Consider the following 19,705-nt stretch of genomic DNA (forward strand, 5'->3'; position numbering starts at 1 on the left):
AAAGGACTTTTTGGCCACCCCAATACAGCTTGTAAGCATGGCTGGGTCTTTCCGGTGACAGCCCTGACCCAGAAGCCATGCAAGAGCCCACCCCATCACCTAATCACAAGAAGACACTTCTACCACCCAGAAGCTACAAGGGTGTAAGGAGCATTGTGTCAGGAACAGCAGTTAAGACCAAGTATTAGAACAGATGATGCTCCTAGTGCTCTTATCACTTAAGAAATTCCAAGGGTTTTAAGAGCCTTGTGCCAGAAACAGGAAGAAGGGTGGGTGGGATAGGTGAAGACCAAATACGTATTTCTTCAAATTAATCACATCCCAGAAAATATGCCTGAAGAGTGAGGTCTAGGTTCCAGCTTTCAAAAGGGAGGGGGGTGGAACAAAACCCAAAACAGAGCCTGAAAATCCACTCCTAGTCCTGTCAAGATTCTAGAACATGCCATTAAATGGATGACATATGAACTCCAAAAACTAGCAGAAACTCGCTTTGGATTCAGCTTGAAGTCAAAGGCCAGTCAGCCCCATATATTTAGAAAAAATGCAACCAGGACGATTTCATAACTTGTAACTGCAACTTCTCAAGGAGAGCAAAGGTTTCTTCAGAGAAGACAGGTCTCAGGTGGCGTGCAATATCGGCCCTACTGGCCAGCCCCGACGGGAGCCTCGCGTCCTGCTTCTGGGTTTTCTGGGCAGGGATCCGTGGGCAACCCTGCCTGCGGCCGCGGGAATGGTACCCATGCTCCCCAGCGGCGGGGGAGATAGGCACTTGTTCTGAGCACTCTCACACTTCGCCTTCTCTTTTCACACGTGAGGAAGATCCTGCCACAGCGATTAGTGTAGCAAGAAAGTACGCGATGAACAAAAGAAAACGACCTTCCTCTGGTTCTTCTACAGAGGTCTCAACACACGATGGTAAACACAGGCCTTAATACTTTCTGAATTGTTTTCCGCCGGGAGGCCACCCTCGGGGGAGAAACAGCCGGCCAGGGTCTCCTCCAGCAGCCAGGTCAAACTCGCGGTTGCTAGATGATCTCAGGTCCGAGAGAAATGGACTAAGCTGCCCCGCCCCCACTTCCGCCCTCCTTGCCCCGCCCCTACCCCGCCCAAGTCCCGCAGGGTCGGACCGTCCTAGTATCAACGCACGCGACAGGCTGAAGCGTAGTGACGCACACGCCACGACGCTTCGGCGTGTCGCGGGAGGCTCGACGTGTTGCGCGCTCCCGCTCTCGTCCACACGCTACCCCGCCCCTTCTTGCGCGGCCTGAGCTGTCTCCCCAGCTCTGTTCTCCCCCAGACCCGGCCCTCCCACACCCGGTCTCCAGGCCTGTGGACAGTGACTGTAGAACAATATCAAGGCCTGCAAGACCCACGTCCCATGCTCCCGCGTTGGCGGTGGTGATGGGCTGGGCTTGCGGGGTAGAAGAATAAGGCGGGATGAGGGGAGGTGGCAGTTCCGCGGGCTCACTTCCGGGGGACGGGCGGAAGTGGCTGAGGTGGATGGGGGTGGGCTGGAGAGCGAGGGGAGGGCCGGGCCGCCGGGGGTCGAGGGGGTGGGGCCTGGGCCGGCCGTGGGGACCCGGTGTGGGGCCTTGACTACGATCCTGGGCGGGCCGCGGCACCCTGCTGAGCTGGGGCGGGCGGGATCCAGGTAACGACTCTTCGCAGATAGGGCGAGGGTCGTCTGGGCGGTAGAGAGGTGGGGGGTCAGAGTCTAGGGAGGGTAGCTGTCACCCCCTTCCCGGTGAACCCAGAGCGCGACGATTCCAAGAGGTGGGAGGAGCTAAGTTTTTGGCGGGGGTGGGGGGGCTGTGGATGCCACGCCCCTACAGGAAGGAACTGAGGGCGGGGGGAGAAAGGAGAGAGTGTGAGTGTGTGTGTGTGTGTGTGTGTGTGTTTACGAATAAACTTAGAAGGGAGGGGCGACGTGGTAACGTCCCAGACTGGGGAAGTGGAACACTGTGGTTACTGCAGGCTGAACTGGGGCCTCAAACATTCCAGGAGAGCGCTCTAGGGAGTGGCCCAGGGGAGGAGTTTGGCAGTGATTAGGAATTACATCCCTGCCACGGTTTTGGAAGCGCTGGGAGAGGGCTGGGAGATGAGGGTTAAGAGAAGATAGCAAAGAATGCATGCAGAAGGTGCCAACATCTAGGTCTGGAGTGGATTTGGTTCAGTCGGGAAAGCTAGCAGATTAGAACACTGGACACTTTAAGAAGCTTGGGAGATGTAGAGCAGTTAGTGTGTGGCACCTAACAGAACGAGAGGACAGGATGGGGATGTTCTTTTTCACGTTTCTTAGAAGACAGTCTCCATACACCGTCAGTGCCTGTGGTTACTGTTCTGTCATGAGAGGAGGTGCAGTCCTTTATCCTGAGTCGTGTGTGTGTACACATATTGATGAGGTGACTGTTGTGGGGTGATGTGTGAGTGAAGTAGGTACTTGGTGTATCTTGTGGAGTGTGTAAGGAAAGAGTTTGCATGGTAGATCATCCTAAAGGGATCTTGTTCAGGTAAGGAGTTTTAGGAGTCCATTTGGGAATATAACAGATTAGAAACTGTCATAATGTTTAAATATTCTGCAGGTTAACACAGAACTCAGCCTCTGGGGCCATGCCGGTTCTAAGGCCTGCTGCTTCTCCTGAGCCCCAGCAGAAGACAGAAAGGCTGGTCCTCAGAGTGGATGACTTCCCCTCCCTGATCAAGAGGTGGGGCAGTGCTTGGGATCTGCCCATCACCAGACTCTGGGCTTAATAAGCCAGCTGGATGAAGGCATATAACAGACCCCTGGGAGGGACACGGAAGCCAGCAGTGGGGGGGGAGGGGCCTGGACATACCCCTTCCCCCCCAGACTCCTCCCTCTCAAAGTACGCTGAGCCATGGACTTTGGACTGGCATAAGGAGAGAAGCTGCACTTTGTCTCTGGTTTGGGATTCTCAGTTTTGGAAATGGAGTGCTGGATGGGGGTTTGATGCTCTCCAGGGGAGCAGCTGAGAGAAGAGAAGAAAGGTAAGGTTCCTGCTTCATTTCCCACTTGGTGTCTGGCTGCTCCTGTGTGGGAAGTGTTGAATGGGGTGAGTCGGGGATGCTACTGTGCAACAAGTACCCAGATGAGAACCCTTACCCTGTTGGGTGCTTGAGGACACTTGGCCTCTCCTTCACTCTGAGTGCAGACTTTTCCCCAGTTGCTCCTTACCCAGGAAGGAGTACCTTGTAAGGTTGTGAGTAATGGCAATTATGAGGTTGGGCCGAGGGCACAGAAAAGGAATTCAGCCCTCTGAGGGAAGGTTGGATTAGATTACCTGGAAGGGCCTTTCCAGCACTGAGATAATAGGATTTCGAGTCAGTTGGGGCCAAACTAAGACTCTGGAATGGACCACCCAGGCAGAGGCAGGCTGTTCTGTTTCGGGAGCTAAGTTAACTGCCTTGAGGGGGTGGGTAGGAGGTGATCTGGATATCCTTCTAAGTTTCCTCCCCTCCTTCTCCTAAAAGGGAGTTTAGGCTGAGAAACCTCGTGGAAAGAGCAGAGGGACTGAGCAGGATGGGGCATCAGCAGGACTTGGGTTGTGGCCCTCCCTTTCTGTTCATACAGCCCTAGCTGTGTTTGTCTCCGCGGGGTTCTCTTCGCCTGCAGCGAGGGAGTAACTGGCTTTCCAGGCCCCTCACAGGTTGTTACGAGGAGCAAAGGAAGTGATAGGTTTTGAAAAGTGTCCAGGGCCGTGTATGTCTAACGCAGTAGCATCGACATCGCTTGATACACTTGTGTAATCGTTCCACAGAGGAGAGCTCTGTCTTATTGAATCGGCGTGCTGGCAAAGCCTTAGATGGCCTTAATTAAAAGCCTACCTGAATCTGTCTCATCTTGTTGTTATTAAACAATGCCTGGGATCATCATGTTGTGGAGAGGTGTACGGGTCCAAGAACCTTGAGGGATTCTGGCTCTCAGGACTCTCCGTGACCAGCGAGTCTCTTCAAGAAGGGGTTGGAAAGTCCAAGTACCAAGGCCTCTTAGGGCCAAGCATCCAGTTAGGACATGGAGCTCCGTTTCTTGGGCTGAGCACTGGGCCTTTCCTTCTTGTGCCATGTCCCAGTCTTCTCCCCTGCTCTTTAAGGTGACAGTTTTTTCTGACTGCCATCTCTTAGCCCTTTGTAGTTTCCAGGCTCGCCCCCCAATTAAAGGGGACCTGTTCAGAGTCACCTTCTCGCCTCTGCCTGTTCCTTCCTGGAACTCCAGTTTGCCCAGGCCAAGATGCCTGCAGTCCTCAGTAACGGTAAGGAGAAGGTGTTGGGAGACCGGAGAGGGGCTGGAGCGTTGACAGTATGGAGTGGTGGCCTGGGTGAGGGGCAGGAAACTTAGCTTCTGGCATCTCTTTGTCTCCCAGTAGCTGTGTAAACATCTGGGCCTCACATTCAGTGAGGGGATGGCAACAATAACTAAGGTCATTTGCAAGCTGAAAGTCCTATATTTATGATTTAGTCTCTTTTTCCCCTTCCTTCCTTGCCATCGGAGTCCCTGACTTCCCTGCTGGTCTGAGGGTTGAGCAGGCAGGCTTGGGGTGTTCCTTCCAGGGTCTGATGCAGGGGAGCCCCTTGGAGGCCAGTCTTCTGCTTTAGAAGGTCCAGATTTCAGGGAGGGCATGTCGCTTCTTCCAGCTTTGCCCAGCCAGCTCCTGGTGTCAGTCCGTGCTGAGGCACCGGGACAAGTAGTCCCTCGGGCAGGCGTAGGCCTCGTCCTGCCTGGGGGGACAGGGGCACCTGGAAGCAAGTGAGGCAGCATGGAGCTGCGCTATACCTGTGTGGTGCTTCCAATGTGCACAGTGCCCAGGCTGTGGTGTTGCGGCAGTGCCTGTCCCCACGTTGTCATGTGGAGGAGAGGGAGGGGTTGTTTTCTCAGGTGGGTGTCTAAGGGGAGCTATGGAAACCCTAGCAGGAAGGGAGTGGCAGGCCCAGGATTGCCAGCCGACGCTGTGGTGCTTCTGCAGTGCCCAGCCTGCTAAGGGCCGTGGGGACCCTGCTGCAAACCCCCAGGGAGGGCCACTTGGCCCCTGTCATTTCCACCAAAAGCACTAGTCCTGCCCTCTCCCTGACCCTTCCGCAAGACAGTCCTCTCGATACAGCCATTGGCCTCCCTGCACCGGCACCTTCTCCAGGGCATCAGGATGCGCAGGCCACTTAGCCAGGACCTGTGGTGGATTCCACCAAGTGGGGTGTGTTTTGACTGAACTTACACCCTTCTTTTTTCCAAAAGGTGTAATGAAAAGTCGCACTTCACACACACTTCTCCACAATGGTTGTGCTAATCTTGTCTCCTTTCTTGGATCTCCATGAGTTGAGTTTCTGGGTCTCCGTGGGGCATGGGTATGTTGGAAGGAGGGAAGAAGGGAAAGTAGAAACAACACTGATTTAAAACATCCCTTTTACCTCTTACGGTTTCAAGCCGAGATCTGTCTTAAGTTCAGAGCACTAATTCTTTTCAAATTGTAAAAAAATTCAGGTTATCTTGGGCCTGGTTCATGGAGGGCAGTCTCCTGGAACAGTTTTCTCCTCCTCCTCCTCCTCCTCCCTCTCCGGTCACCTTGTGGAGGGGGTGGAGGTGGGCAGTGTACGGTGCTGCTCCTCTGTTCTCTCTCATCCTGTACCCAGGTCTTCCTGTTTCCTCCATTTTCACATAGTCGAATCTGAGTTTCATCCCCTCCTGGTTGTCTTCTGCCCTTCCCCCATAATCCCTCCCCATGAAACTTCTTGTCTGGAGCTCAGGGCCTCTTCCCAGCTCAGGTGCAGTTTGGCAGCAAATATTTTCTTGCTTCCATCCAAGAATGTAGCCCATCCTAATTCTCTAAAAGCCCTTTCTGCTTGGGACAGTCCTCCTGAAGTTGGTAAATTTGAATGCAGGGCTTCCTGAGAGCCCTGGTATTTGAACAGCGGAAAGTGGCCATGAGAGGTCAGGAGGTGCAGACAGCCCTCCGCCTGGTTCCACTGAACTGCCCTAGGTAGGTTATTGGTGGAGGCGGGGATCTGAAGTCTCACGGGCGGTGGGTCTCCCGGCCTTTCAGCACCCCACTGTGTCCCTTGTCCGGGAGAGTGGTTTTTGCTCCTGATACCTTGGATCTATAAACCACTGTTTCCCAACTTTTTACAATTTTAGGACACTTGATTGTTTTCCTTCTTGCCTTGGCATGGAGTGTGAGTGTGTAGGCCTCCCATGTCCCCTACATAAGGAAAAGCTTAAGAGAGGGCAGAGGTGCAGACACTGGCCACTGGCTGGCCCCTAAGCCAGGGCCCACGTCTCTGGCCAAAGTCCACACAACTAAGCTGGAGACCTCACACACACACACACACACACACACGAAGTGCAGCCTCACTGATGTGTCAACTCTCTCGCTGCTCTGTCAGGGCTGAGCTCCGACGGCTTCTACCAAGATTTCCCAGGTGCCCACTCTGCGCCTGTCAGGCTGGGCACAGACATCTGAGGGTGCGTGAGGACCTCGGCTTTGGAGGCAGGGGTGCCTAGGCCTAAAACCCCTCAGGTGCCCCAGTAGATCTCGAGACCTTCGGCAATTGGCACTTACCCTGAGCCTCAAGTCCCTCGTCTGTAGAACAGGATGGCAATGCCCACTCTGCAGAGCTGCTAGGAGGGTTAAAGGAGAGGGGCTGAGGGAGGGGTCTGGCATGTGGAGGCCTCCGTGTAATTTTGTTTGAGCACCTCGGCAACCTTTGGGACCTTTTGTTTCTCTAGAATCCTGCGCACTTCCGGTTTCGTGTGGAAACACGCTAGCCAGCCGTCTTGAGTAACCTCGCGCCGAAAAGTTTAGGCCTGCTGCTCCATACTGCCGCCCCCGCCCGGGAAGGAGGCGGGCCGGGGAGGGCTTGGTGCCTGCGGAGCGTGTCCTTATCACATGTTAGGTCCGGCCTTGCACTCAGTCCTTCACGGGAGCGTCCTCTACAGAGTAGCGCGTGCCCAGCGCCCCGCCCCCCTTTCAGCTGTAGATACGCACGTCTAGGCTTTGCTGGAGTCTGCCCCCCCCCCCCCCCCCCCCCCGGCACGGGCTACCGCGAAATCCTGTGATCTGGCCCTTTCCTCTTGGGTCTGGTGGTTCTACCCTGGGGACTTGTCTGTCTCGGCTTTCACGGAGGACTAACAGCTCTCATTCCCCACCCCCCACCCCCAAAATGAAAGAGACCACAGCTGGCCCTCTCCTGCTTTTGGCAGCAGGTGTTTCCCCCGCTGGCTTCCTTTCTGGCGCCCTGGTTCCTGTTCTAACGTCCCTGCACCAGGGCCCCTCTGTTGGGCCTGACTCCTCCCCGCCGGAAGCTAGTATTTGGGGGTAGGGGGGTCAGGAGAACTGGCCCCCAGACCCTTGGTCTGGAGTTTGGCGGGCGCACTCCCCAGGGCCGCCCGGCGTCCCGGCCGGGCTCTCCTCCCCGACTCCGCGAGGTTCTGGGCTCCGGAGCGGGGGAGGGGGAGAGGCGGGGGAGGTCCGGGTTGGCGGGCTTGAGGGCTGGGGTCCGACAGCGACCGGAGCGGTTGCAGCTGAGGGCGGAAAGAGGCTTCCTCCGCTTCGCCTCCCGAAGTTGGGGGCCGGGGGGGGGGGGGAACGGGCTGTCGGGGCGAGAGGGCGGGCCCGGGGAGGAGCGGCGGGGGGCGGCCCGCCCCGCCTCCCTGGGGAAGGGCCACGTTGCCCGCCCGGCCCAGGCGTGCCGCGGGGAGGGCCGGCCAGGCGGAAGGCGCCGGCGGCCGCGCGAGCTCCAGGGACGAGCCTGGCGCACCAGGCTTGCTCCCCTCGCCCTGAGGCGGGCCAAGTTCAGAGCCGAGAAGTTGGGGAGACCTGGTGAGTAGGGGCCCAGGGAAGCCGGCGTTCGGCATCTCGGGGCTTGTCCCCGGGAGGGGATGAGGTCCGAGTAAGAGAGGCCCCGCGGGAGTGGTGAGGGCACTGCCCCCTCCGCTCCCCTCGTGTCCCCCGACAGCCCCGTGCCCGCGAGACCCGCCGGAGAGGCCCGGCTGGAGCCGCTGGGCTCCCGCTGCTGCCCACTCCGGAGATGGGAAGTGACGCCCGCGTCCCACGCCGGGAGCCCCTGGCCTCCAGCTGTGGCAGGAAGAGAGGGCGCAGCTGGGAAACTCCGACGCGGGCGTCGTGGGTGCGGGCTGGAGGGGGGTCGCTGGAAGGGTTGACGGCGGGAATGAGAGGTGGCCTTTCCCCAAACCCACCCCAGTGTTCTTTCCACGAGTTATAGGAGTTCTCTCTCCGCAGCCGTGAAGCATAATTAACAATGTGAAAATGTGTAGTGGCAAGAAAACTTTTTCCCTGCTTGCTAACGTGTGTGGAGTAAGGGTCCCTGAGGCCTGCAAGGTCCCTATCTTGAAAACTCTGGAGCAGGGGGACTGTGGCAGGCTGGTGAAGCCCAGGAGGCTCCCCCGAGGTTAACGCTTTCCGCTGTGCTGTATTTAATTAGTCTTTGCTTTAGAATAGCGATTTTCAGACTTTCTCATCTCACGGCACACATAAACTAACTACTAAAATTCTGCAGCACCTCAAACAATATATATTTTCCCAATCTGACAAAAAAATAGGTGTAATTTCGATTCACACTGAATAGCCCTTCTTGTATTGGCTGTTGTCATTATTTTATTAGACAATCAAAGGGAAAAGAGGTCAGTGCCCCTGACCAAACAATCAGGTATTGCATGTTTTACAGATTCTTGCGGCGCACTGGGCTACACACTGGGTGAAAATCTCAGCTTTAGAACATCGCTGGCTGATCGGTTGTCCAGCTCTCTTTTCTGGCCTTTGTAATACCGTACTTGCAGAACACGCAGCCCTTTCTCCCAGATGCCTGTGTCCTCGGGCTCTGCCTCCCAGGGCCGACAGTGCTGCCTGACCCGGTTCCTGGAGGCCATCGGGCTCTCCTGCACCCCTGCTCCTGTGTCCTTCTCCTCGCAATTAAAAGGGTTTTTATTTATTTATTTTTAGAGAGAGGGAGGGAGAGGGGGAAACACCAGTGTGTGGTTGCCTCTGGCACACCCCAGCTGGGGACCTGGCCAGAAACCCAGGCAGGTGCCTTAACTGGGAATGGAACCTGTGACCCTTTGGTTCTCAGGCTGGTGCTCAATCCACTGAGCCGCACCAGCCAGGGCCTTCTTCTCACAGTTAGAAAGCGTGTAGTGTGTCTCCTCTCAGTGGCTTATATGACAGGTTAAACTCATTTCCTGCTTGGGACATTGGGGAAACTGTTATCCTCTTTGTCATCAGAGACCTGGGACCTTGACCACGATCCAGGCCAACCCTCTCCTGTTCAGATGAGGGAACCAGGTCTCCGGGAAGTCAGGTGACTTGCCCTGGGTCACCTGATTTGCCAGGGGGCGGGGGTGGGGGGGGTGTTGCCTTGATCCCTGGCCTTCAGGCTTTTGCCGAGCTAACATCGTGCTCCCACCTTGCCTTTTCTTTTCCAGGGTGAACAACCTGCACCCCTTCTATCCTAGGTCCCATTCTCTAGCCCTTGAATTATTTAGCATACTCTCTGGGACTCCCTTTCAGTTCTTCCATCCTCCTGAGACTATGTAGCCTGGTGCGTGATGCAGGAGACCAGTGGAGGTCTTGCAAAGGACCAGGCAGGCATGCAGTTGGGTCTCCGTTACCTGCGCCATGTTCTACACTTTCTGAGTGCTGTAAGCAGTGGTTTTTAACATGCTCAGCTAAGCAGAGATAAAAGGGAAAGTCTGTCAGTATTCCTTCAACTCCCATACTTTTTAAAAGCTAAATATGTCTTCTCCATTATTGCTCAAGATAAAGTTGAGCAATAGAAAGTAGAAAGTTGACTATCTGGAGTTCTCCCTATTTAAGAAACATTTTTACCAGCTAGAGGGACTGGCTGGAGAATGCTGTGGAATTGGAGTGTTAGAAAGGGACCTCAGCTCCTAGGCAGGCCATCCCCAGATGAAGACACAGAGATCCATGGGGTGGGTGCGCCTGCCCAGTGCCTCTTGGGTTTCAGCTGAGGGTTTTATGTACTAGAAAAGGGCCCTCAGCAGTGCAGGTGTCTTTGTGCTTGGTGATGGGGACCAGCTGTGTTTCACTTCCCTCACAGAGCTACGAAAACTCGAGCAAGTCAAAGCCAACTTTGAGTCTGTGCCTTGCAGGCGGTTGTCATTAATAGAACATGAGAGGCTCAGGTCAGGGCTATGGACTGTTGATCTAGTTTAGAGAAGGAAGGTGTGGCAGACCATATTTGCCCAGCATGCCACACTCATAAATATCCCATTCCATGTGCTGTTACCATTGGACGTTGTCCTCCTTCCACCCAGTGGTGGGGTTTGTGGTTCTCTCCCCAGACCTATGAGGGAGGCACATGAATCAAGGCTGGGCCGTGGAAAGGATGCTTGGCTTGCTGCCTTTTACGGGACTCTCACCGTTGGTCCGCAGCCCGTCCTGTGCAGAGGGAGCCCAGGCCACTCGGAGAGGCCACGTGGAGGGTTCCATCCAGCAGTCCCACCTGCGAGAGAATAATCGTTGTGGGGGGCCCACCCCCCAGCTTTCAAGTGTTCCAGTCAGGGTCGCAGATGTTGTGGAGCAGAGGCAGGCCATCCCCTCTGTGTCCCACTGTCTCAGCCCCTGGCCCGTGGACATGGAGAGGGGACATGGGGTCGCTGCTGCTGTGAGCCACTGTTTCCATTATCGGCAGTGGGGCGCTGGTGAGGAGCAGGTGAGCAGATGCAGGTCCTCCGAGTTGGGGCCTGGGGCCTGAGCACAGAGACCTCTTGCCCTGTTTGTCAAGGCTACCGTAGATTCTGCTTATTCCTTGTATCAGGCACTTACTGCCTTACAACGAATCCCCCAACACTTTGTGGCTTCAAACCACAGAATCATTTCATTCCTGACCCACTACATGGCTCGAACGCCTGGCCTTTGTGCAGGTGCAGTCTGATGTGGCTGAGCTGGGGCCACCCAGAAGCCTTTCTCCAAGTGAAGAGACTCCCCAAGTGACTCGCATCGGAGCTGCGTGTCAACTGGGTTACTTAAATGGGTCCCATCCCTGTGGCCAGGGCTCCCTCTGCATTGGGGTCCAAGAGCAAGCATCTCAGGAGCACCGGATGGGAACCATAGTGCCTTCCACAAAGTGGTTTCACAAGTCACATGTCAAAGAGAGGGGACATAGAGCCCACCTTCTCCACCTCTGGAGGAGGACTTGCGTCACTTTTTAAGAAGAGCCTGTGGCCTAGGACTTGTGGTGATCACCTTTGGAAACTGTCATCCTTCACTGCCATGCTGCTAGTTTGATCTTGTCACACCCTGGTTCAGTTAATAATGCGGTCAGTCCTCTTCCGACCACGTGATAGGCTTGGAGGTCATGGAGCCTTTTCCCTAAGGAGCAGGCGAGAGCCTAAGGGACAGCTCCAGGTTCTGTTACAGCATGGAGGGGAGAGGCGGGCGGGCGGCATGGAGAGTGCAGTGGGCGTGCAGTTGCAGGAAGGCCCGGCTCTGCCAGGGCTGTTCCAGAAGGACTCACCTGGACTGGGCCCTGAGGGACGTCTGAGTGCTCGCAGGGGGTTGGGGCAGCCAGAGCACAGATGTAGCGGGACCAGTGTGCTGATGGCCACGTAAGCCGCCTGTGAGACCAGCGTGGGGGGCCGGTGGGGCAGGGGCTGGGGGTGAGTTTGGAAATGGACATCGGAGTCCGTTTGCTATGAAGGCAGTTTGTGTGTCCTGGGTGTGAGTTTTGTTCTGCAGGCAGTGGCTCCATCAATGATTCAGGCTTAAAATAATACTTTATAATAAGGACAGAGAATTCAGGCTTGATAATGGGATGATGGCTTTGAATAACTGTCTTCCATTTTCATAATTCTGAAATTCTTAGAGCTGGATGTGTTTCAGAATTTAGAATTTTTTATTTTAAAAAAAGATGATTTGGTGCATTTATGATGTAGTGTACAGTCTGGAGCAGCACACCGTAATCCAACATATTTATTCCTGTAGCGGAATGTATGAATAGTCACACTAAGTGGGATAAATAAACGCTATAGATAGCCTCACATTAGATAAGATCAGATTTTACCACATGAATTTAAGGCACATTTTACTGCCAACTGAGTGTAGAAAACTTCTGTTTTTCAGCTCTTTTTGGACTTGAGGTTTGCTGTTAAGGGACTGTGGGTGTGTGGCATCCGCACCGAAGCCAGGTTTTAGGTCACAGGCAAATCTCTTGAACATCGAGGGTCCCAGCACAGCAGCTTGACCCACTGGGGCCGCTGGTCCCTGTCCTCAAGGAACTTGTAATCTAGAGGTTTGACAGATGCTGAGATGAGCGAGAGGTGCTGGGTGCCGCTAGTTTGAAGGACAGGTGGACCTCGCCCAGTCCTGAGACGAGTCAGCACAGCAGGCTGCAGGCCCATGCAAAGGCCCTGAGGTGAGTGTGCGTATTTGGGGCTGGGAAGGAGTCTAGAAGAGTGGAGCAGAGACAGCCAGCAGAAAGGGGACAAACGAGTGACTGGCTGGTATTTCTGTTGTCACGTGCCAGGCACTGTTCTGAATGCCTGACGTGGGTTATCACCCAGTCCTCATAGCAGCCCCATGAGGTGTTTGATGGGGTGAGAAAACTGAGTCCCAGAGACGTGAAGAAACAGAAACATAGGGCAGTGCCGAGTGTTGCCCCAGGCTGTCTGGTTTGCCCTCCTTCCTCCCTGTCCTCCCTATGGTCCCACTGACGCAGAGCAGTGCATGTGCTCCTGTGTCTGTGCCTACAGCGAACCGCTAGCTCCAAAGAGAGAGCGCGGTCTGGCTCTGAGGAATACTCAGGCGAGCGTTGGAAACAGCCTTGGGATGGTGCAAGGCCCCAGTGGAGAAGCTACGGGGCCTGGGAGCGGGTGTGTTGCATTCCTTTGCGGCAAAAGGAGCAAGTTCTGTTTGGGAAGTTACTGAAAAGGGGCCCAGGCTGGAGGGCCCGGGGATGGGGGCCTGGCTGTTCTATGGCCACTGTGTGCTGTGGGCCGTGGGCCTCTCATGTTTCCAGACTTGCGGAAACACCAGCCCTTGGAGGGGCCTTCGGAAGACTGAGCATTCCGTTCCGACAGGGCCTGCATCCTGAGGCAGGGGGAGGAAGATCCTGGGATCCACGAGTCTTTCTTCCAGGAAGCCCTGGATGGTGTATAGTCGCTGACAAAGTGGGAAATCAGTGACACCGTAAAACAGAAGGGGACTCAAGGTTCTGTGAAGACTGGTGGCATCGGGCTGTAGGCTGTGGATGATTTCTGGGAGGAAAGACAGGTGGTGGTGTTGGCGGGCGCCGGGGTTCTCCCCAGGAGGGGACAGAGCGGGTCTGCCTGCTTGTGAGCCCAGGAGCGCAGAGATTCCATCTGGAGCCAAGGCCGTGGCAGGGATTGGGGGACTGGGCTGTGAGGCGGAGGGTACCTGGCAGGGCAGCTGGTGTAGGAGGGCACATACTGAAGGTTTGGGGCGTGTAGTGGAGCAAGACCAGAGGCAGGAAGGCCAGGGAGAGGATCGCACGGTAGGAATGGCAGCTGCCCGAGAGTCGGAGGGAGTGGTAGACCCTTTAAGGTAAGGGGGTCGGGCAGAGTGAGGGCTGGTGGGCCCTTGCTTTTCCTTGTTGGGCGCGTGGCCCAGCCCTTTGCAGAGCCTAGCAGCCGGCAGGTGGTAGAGTGATTGAAGAAAAATTGCAAGAATCAAAATGGCATAAGGACACACCCATCCTTTACTTGAGATTCGTGTCCTGTTAACTGTGGGCTCCATTTGCGCTGTCTCTTCATATACATACACGCAATATTTTTGTTCCGAACCGTTTGAGAAGTCGCATCTCTCGGAGCCCCCACCCCACCTGCTTCAGCCTGTGTCAACGCAGAGTCGGGTGTTCCTTCCCACGCCGCGTGTGGCTGGTCAGGCACCGGTGACACTCGGCTGTCTGCACGGGGCGGGCCAAAGGAGGTTTATGGTGCTTTGTATGGAAATAATACAATGATTCGCAAATCACACAGGAACAAACTCCATGTCTGCCGGGCTCACAATCATGACCCTGCTTTTGCCCGCCCCGCATTCCAGTTTGTCACTGGACCTGGTAATGTCTTCACAGAAAACAGTTTCATTGAGGTATAATTGACATGCAGTAAATGGGACGTATTTACATTTGACTTTAGCCAAAAGGCCAAAAAGTGGGAAGTTCATATTTAAAACGTACGATGCAGTGAGTCTGGACATAGGGGCTTGTCCACGAAACTGCCGCCACACAGTCCCCCGAAGTTTCTCGGCCCCTGTCGGGCTGCCCAGCTGTCCTCACCAGCGCACCTCCAGGCTGATGCGCTTTCCGTCTGTGTGGGCTGCTTCGTGTTTTCCCGAGACACATGTGATCACACTGCATGTGCTCTCCCTTGGGCTTTCGCATCTCACTGACTTGAGACATCCGTGTGTCCCGTGTATACACATCAGCAGGCTCTTCCTCCTTACCGCTGACTGCCCCTCCATTCTGTGGGTAAATCACAGCTGGGTTTTTCGGATTCCCTGTTGATGGACCTTCAGGATGTTTCCAGATTTTGGCAATTGTGAGTAAAGCTGCTACAAACATTCCATGCAGGTTTTTGTATGGGCACGTAATTTCATTTCTCTGGAGTGTATATCTGGGAGCGGATTTACTGGGTCCTGTGGTAACTGTCCATCTAGCATTTTGACAAACTGCTATAAAAGGACATTAGTTCCATACCTCACACCAAATACAAAAATTAACTCAAAGTGAATTGTAAACCTCTGATGTTAACCCTAAAATTAGAAAATTAAAAAAGCAAACAGGGCTCCAGCTGGGTGGCTCAGTTGGAGCATCATCCTGTACCCCTCAAAAAAGGTTTGGGCTGATCCCTGGTCAGGGCACATACTGGGGCCGATGGTTTGATACCCGGTCCAGATGTGTGCAAGAGGCAGTCGATAGCTGTTTCTCTCATGTTGATGTTTCTCTCTCTCTCAAGCCAATAAACATATCCTTGAGTGAAGATTAAAAAAAGAAAGAAAACGGAAAAATCTTTCTGATTTTGGGTTAGGCAAAGACTTTCAAGATTCAGTGCATGATTCATAAGAGAAAAAAACCAGTGATAATTGGACAGCCTCAAAATTAAGAACCTTTCTTTGGTGGCTGCTGTTAAGAGAATGGAAGGACAAGTTTTTGCATTTTTACTGGCCTGCTAGGTAATGGTTTTAATTTACGTTTTTCTTATGAGTGAAGTGGATCATCTTTTCATATGTCTGAGGACCATTTTAGTCTCTTTGCCCTTGCCTTTTAGAAAAGGATTTTTGGCCTTTTGTCTCTCTTCTCCCCCCTTTTTAAAAGTTCTTTGTCTACAGGGTATTGACTCTTTATTTGTGATTTGTGTTGTGAATATTCTCTCCTGGTTTGTCACTTGACTTTTTACTTGGCGTATGTGTTTTTAGCAAATCCACTTCTGGATGTACGCCCCAGAGAAATGGGAGAGTATCTTCTGTGTTACTGGATCTGGGTTTCAAGTGTGCTGTGGAAGTCTTCCCCTGTACCTGGGTTACAGAGGGGTGGACCTTTGATTTCTTCCAGCACTTGTATAGTTTTATTTTTTATATTTTGGGCCCTGAGCCACTTAGAAGCTACTCTTGCATACAGATCTAATTTTATTTATTTTTTCCAAAGAGACAGTTGTTGTAACACTATTACTAAGACAGTATTTTGCTCCAGGATTTCTAAATATTACCTTTATCATATATGAAATTTCTGTGTGTAGCTGGGTCTATTTCTGGAGTTTTAAATTCTAGTCCGTTGAATGATCTGTTTGTTTACCTACCGGCACCACATAGTTTTAACTATGGAGGCTTTGTGACATGTAATGCTTTAGTATCTGAGAGTGCTGGTCCCTCTCCTCAGCTTGCTTTCCTGATTTTCAGGGCTGTTCGTGCAGGTTTGTTTTTCCACATGAACTTCAGTGTCAGTTTGTCCCGCTTCGTGAAAAGGTATTTTCATGGAGAGTTTTCATTATGCTGAGATGTCCTACATAAGAACATGGGATTTTTCAGTCTTTTGTGTCTTTTAGGAATTATAGTTTTGTTCATAGAGGTTTTGAACATTTCTTGTTAAGTTTATGCCTAAGTAGTTTACTGTTTTAATGGTGATTGAAATAGGGTTTTCTCATCCATTTTTTCTAATGAGCTATTTGTGGTTCTGAGGGCTGTTGATTTTTGCAGGTCAGTTTTTATATCCTGCCCCCTCGGTCAGCTCTTCAATGGTTTGCGTTGTGTTTTACCACTCGTCCTCTCAGAATTTCCGCGTGTGTTCTCCCGAGTCAGCAAATGGGGACAGTCGCCTCTGCCCCGCTCCTTCGCCTCCGGTTCCTTCCGTGCTCTGGGTGTGCTGGCTGACCCTCCATGGAGATGGTGGGCGCTTGCCTTTGCTCCTGACTGCTGTGGGAACATCTCTGGTGCTTCCTTACTGGGTAAGGTGCTGGCTTTAGGCCTGAGGTGTGATATTTGACTTTTTAATTTTGTAATCTTGGAGCAATTTGATTTGATAATGGGAAACATGGTCTCATCTGGGCCCTCCCACTGCACCCCAGCTTTGGCTAGAAAATGGGAAGTGAAATCGGTCAGGAGCGGAGGGGAGCTGGGGTTCCTTTGCCTCTTCTCTTTCAGCAACGTGACTGTCCTTCCTCTTTAAACATGTATTGGTTTTCTGAGGACTCCTGAACTCACTTCGGGGTGGGAGGTGCGTTGCCCCATCCCCCCTCCCACTCAGATGACCACCCAGATTAGGGGAGGGTAGCTCCCTTCTAAGAGAGCCCTGCAGCTTCCTCCTGGCCCTGTCCTGCACTTCTCACCGCTGCTGCTGCTGCTGCTGCTGCTGCTGCACCCCCACGGCACCCTCCGCCCCAGGCCTGCCCATGCCTTCATGATGAAGGTTGTCTTTCTCTCTTCTCTCCTAGGTGCATGGCTGCTTCCTGATCCCAAAGCCCAGAGGACACCCTTAGAAGTGCGGGGAGTGAGCCCGGCCAGCAGGGCAGCTTGGAGCCCCCCTGGCACCTCCCCCGCGGGGGCCAGGATGCTGAAGAAGCAGTCCGCAGGGCTTGTGCTGTGGGGCGCCGTCCTCTTTGTGGCCTGGAACGCCCTGCTGCTGCTGTTCTTCTGGACCCGCCCTGCGCCCAGCAAACTGCCCTCAGACAGCGCGCTGGATGACGACCCCGCTGGGCTCACTCGCGAGGTGATCCGCCTGGCCCAGGACACCGAGGTGGAGCTAGAGCGGCAGCGGGGGCTGCTGCAGCAGATCTGGGACTACCATGTGCGGCGCAGCCAGCGGTGGAGGGCACCCACTGCAGTCCCCCCAGCGCCGCCTCACGCGCATGCGACCTCGCCGCCAGCTGTGATCCCCATCCTGGTCATCGCCTGTGACCGCAGCACGGTCCGGCGCTGCCTGGACAAGCTGTTACACTATCGGCCGTCGGCCGAGCGCTTCCCCATCATCGTCAGCCAGGACTGCGGGCACGAGGAGACGGCTCAGGTGATCGCCTCCTATGGCAGCGCCCTCACGCACATCCGACAGCCGGACCTGAGCACCATCCCGGTGCCGCCCGACCACCGCAAGTTCCAGGGCTACTACAAGATCGCGCGCCACTACCGCTGGGCGCTGGGCCAGGTCTTCCATAGGTTCAAGTTCCCTGCGGTGGTGGTGGTGGAGGATGACCTGGAGGTGGCCCCGGACTTCTTTGAGTACTTCCAGGCCACCTACCCGCTGCTGAGGGCTGACCCCTCCCTCTGGTGCGTGTCCGCTTGGAACGACAACGGCAAGGAGCAGATGGTGGACGCGAGCAAGCCGGAGCTGCTCTACCGCACCGACTTCTTTCCCGGCCTGGGCTGGCTGCTGCTGGCCGAGCTGTGGGCGGAGCTAGAGCCCAAGTGGCCCAAGGCTTTCTGGGATGACTGGATGCGGCGCCCAGAGCAGCGGCAGGGCCGGGCCTGCGTGCGGCCGGAGATCTCCAGAACCATGACCTTCGGCCGCAAGGGTGTGAGCCACGGGCAGTTCTTTGACCAGCACCTCAAGTTCATCAAGCTGAACCAGCACTTCGTGCCCTTCACCCAGCTGGACCTGTCCTACCTGCGGCAGGAGACCTACGACAGGGACTTCCTGGCCCGCGTCTACGGCGCCCCCCTCCTGCAGGTGGAGAAAGTGAGGACCAGCGAGCAGAATGAGCTGGGGGAGGTGCGGGTGCAGTACACCGGCAGGGACAGCTTCAAAGCCTTTGCCAAGGCCCTGGGAGTCATGGACGACCTCAAGTCGGGGGTCCCGAGGGCAGGCTACAGGGGCATCGTCAGCTTCCTGTTCCGGGGCCGCCGTGTCCACCTGGCGCCCCCGCAGACCTGGGGCGGCTACGATCCCAGCTGGAATTAGCTGCTTGCCTGTCCCTCCTGGGCCCCAGCGTTGCCGCCTCCCGTGCTGAGAGGACTGAGGATCCCACCAGGGGTCTACATCGCCCTCTCTGTTTCTCTCTTGGGTCCATTTATCTTTTTATTATTATTTTTTTAAATTTCTCGAGTGGCATTCGAGTGCACAGATGACAAGGTGAAGATTATTCTATTCTCAAGATGGTCAAATCAGGGAAACTTCCGCAGTATGTTGGGGGGTATTAAGCAGGAAGTCACTGTCATAGGGCGAGATGGGCTTGCTCCGCTCTCGTGGCCACAGCTTCTGTGTGCCAGGTGTCAGTCCTCCCCGGGCGTCTGCAGAGGTTGGCAGCCTCAGTGCTGTTGACCAGGCCTCTCTTCCCGGTGCTGGCTCTCACAGCCAGGGTATGAGCCCCCTCTCACACCTGACCCTTCCCCTGCATTAGAGGGGGAGCTGGGTTTTGTGAGAAGGGAACATACTTGTGGCCAAAATCAGACTAACCAAAGGGGTTTTACCATCAGGGTCTGGGTACAGCTGCTGGGTTGTCAGGGTCTCTGCCTCCCACCTGTGTTTCCCTCTTCCTCTCTCCAGGTCCCTGACCTCCTCACGCTCTTCCGTCCCCACAGCCCAACAGTTCAGGGTTCTCCGATGAGAAGTTGAAGGGGAAAAGAAAGGCCGAACCTCCGCTTGCCCCTGGCAGTGGGCCTTGGTGCGCAGGGCATTCTCCCTGTCCAGCCTAGAAGAGACTCACTGCCCTGATCCTGGACCCTGTCCTTTCTGAAAGCTGACCCCTTTCCTGCCACTCTAGGCAGGTTCCGGGTGGGCTTGGAGGAAGAGAGCTCAGCCCCTTGTCCCTTTTCCCTGGGGTCTGCTGCACAGGCTCCTGCCTGAGACCTCTCAGGGGAGGCAGGGCAGCCCGGACAGGGTGGTCCAATGTCCCTTCCCATTCCCTAGATGCCTGGGTCCAGTCACTGTGGGATGCAGAGGAGGGTTGGAGAGCACTGTCTGTGTTTTTGTGTCTTGCCTGACCTCAGTTCATGGAAGAAAGTTGAACCTGCAGAACTATTTTCAAAAATAAAAGGCCGAATTGCCTGAGAAACTGGGTGCGTGTGTATGTGTGTAGCATGTGTGTAGTGTGTGTCCTGGAAAAGACGGGGGAGGGGGGTGGCCCCCAAGGAGGTGAAAGGTGGAAACAGAAAAGGAAGGAGGGGAGAGTGAAGACTACAGGAAGGGCTGGGTGGACAGGAGGAAGTGGATCAGTTGAAGGAAGGGAAGCAGTTGACTGGAAGAGGGTTGGGTGGGGCCAGGCCCGGGAGAGCCAGGA

The 19,705-nt window shown here is 54.7% G+C and overlaps 1 protein-coding gene across 3 annotated transcripts; it reads left to right on the forward strand.

Annotated features, from left to right (window-relative positions):
• Nucleotides 1-2,582: 2,582 nt before the first annotated feature.
• On the forward strand, nucleotides 2,583-19,480 carry MGAT1 (alpha-1,3-mannosyl-glycoprotein 2-beta-N-acetylglucosaminyltransferase). 3 transcript variants are annotated; one of them, XM_045823966.1, is made up of 3 exons: nucleotides 2,583-3,006; nucleotides 16,268-16,441; nucleotides 16,928-19,480. In XM_045823966.1, the coding sequence occupies exon 3, from the start codon at nucleotides 17,044-17,046 to the stop codon at nucleotides 18,385-18,387; it is 1,344 nt and encodes a 447-aa protein (XP_045679922.1). In that variant the 5' UTR covers nucleotides 2,583-3,006; nucleotides 16,268-16,441; nucleotides 16,928-17,043; the 3' UTR covers nucleotides 18,388-19,480. The 3 variants fall into 3 exon arrangements, with proteins under 3 accessions (XP_045679922.1, XP_045679903.1, XP_045679914.1); XM_045823947.1 differs by lacking the exon at nucleotides 16,268-16,441; XM_045823958.1 differs by lacking the exons at nucleotides 2,583-3,006; nucleotides 16,268-16,441 and adding an exon at nucleotides 7,701-7,826.
• The last annotated feature ends 225 nt before the right edge of the window (nucleotides 19,481-19,705 follow it).

Source organism: Phyllostomus hastatus, unplaced genomic scaffold, assembly GCF_019186645.2.
Source record: "Phyllostomus hastatus isolate PE091 unplaced genomic scaffold, TTU_PhHast_1.1 phas_contig_150, whole genome shotgun sequence".
Classification (NCBI taxonomy): Eukaryota; Metazoa; Chordata; class Mammalia; order Chiroptera; family Phyllostomidae; genus Phyllostomus; species Phyllostomus hastatus.

Bases quoted from the DNA above. Each gene is read 5' to 3' on its own strand.
- MGAT1 (XM_045823966.1), top strand. From the start codon at position 17,044: ATGCTGAAGAAGCAGTCCGCAGGGCTTGTGCTGTGGGGCGCCGTCCTC.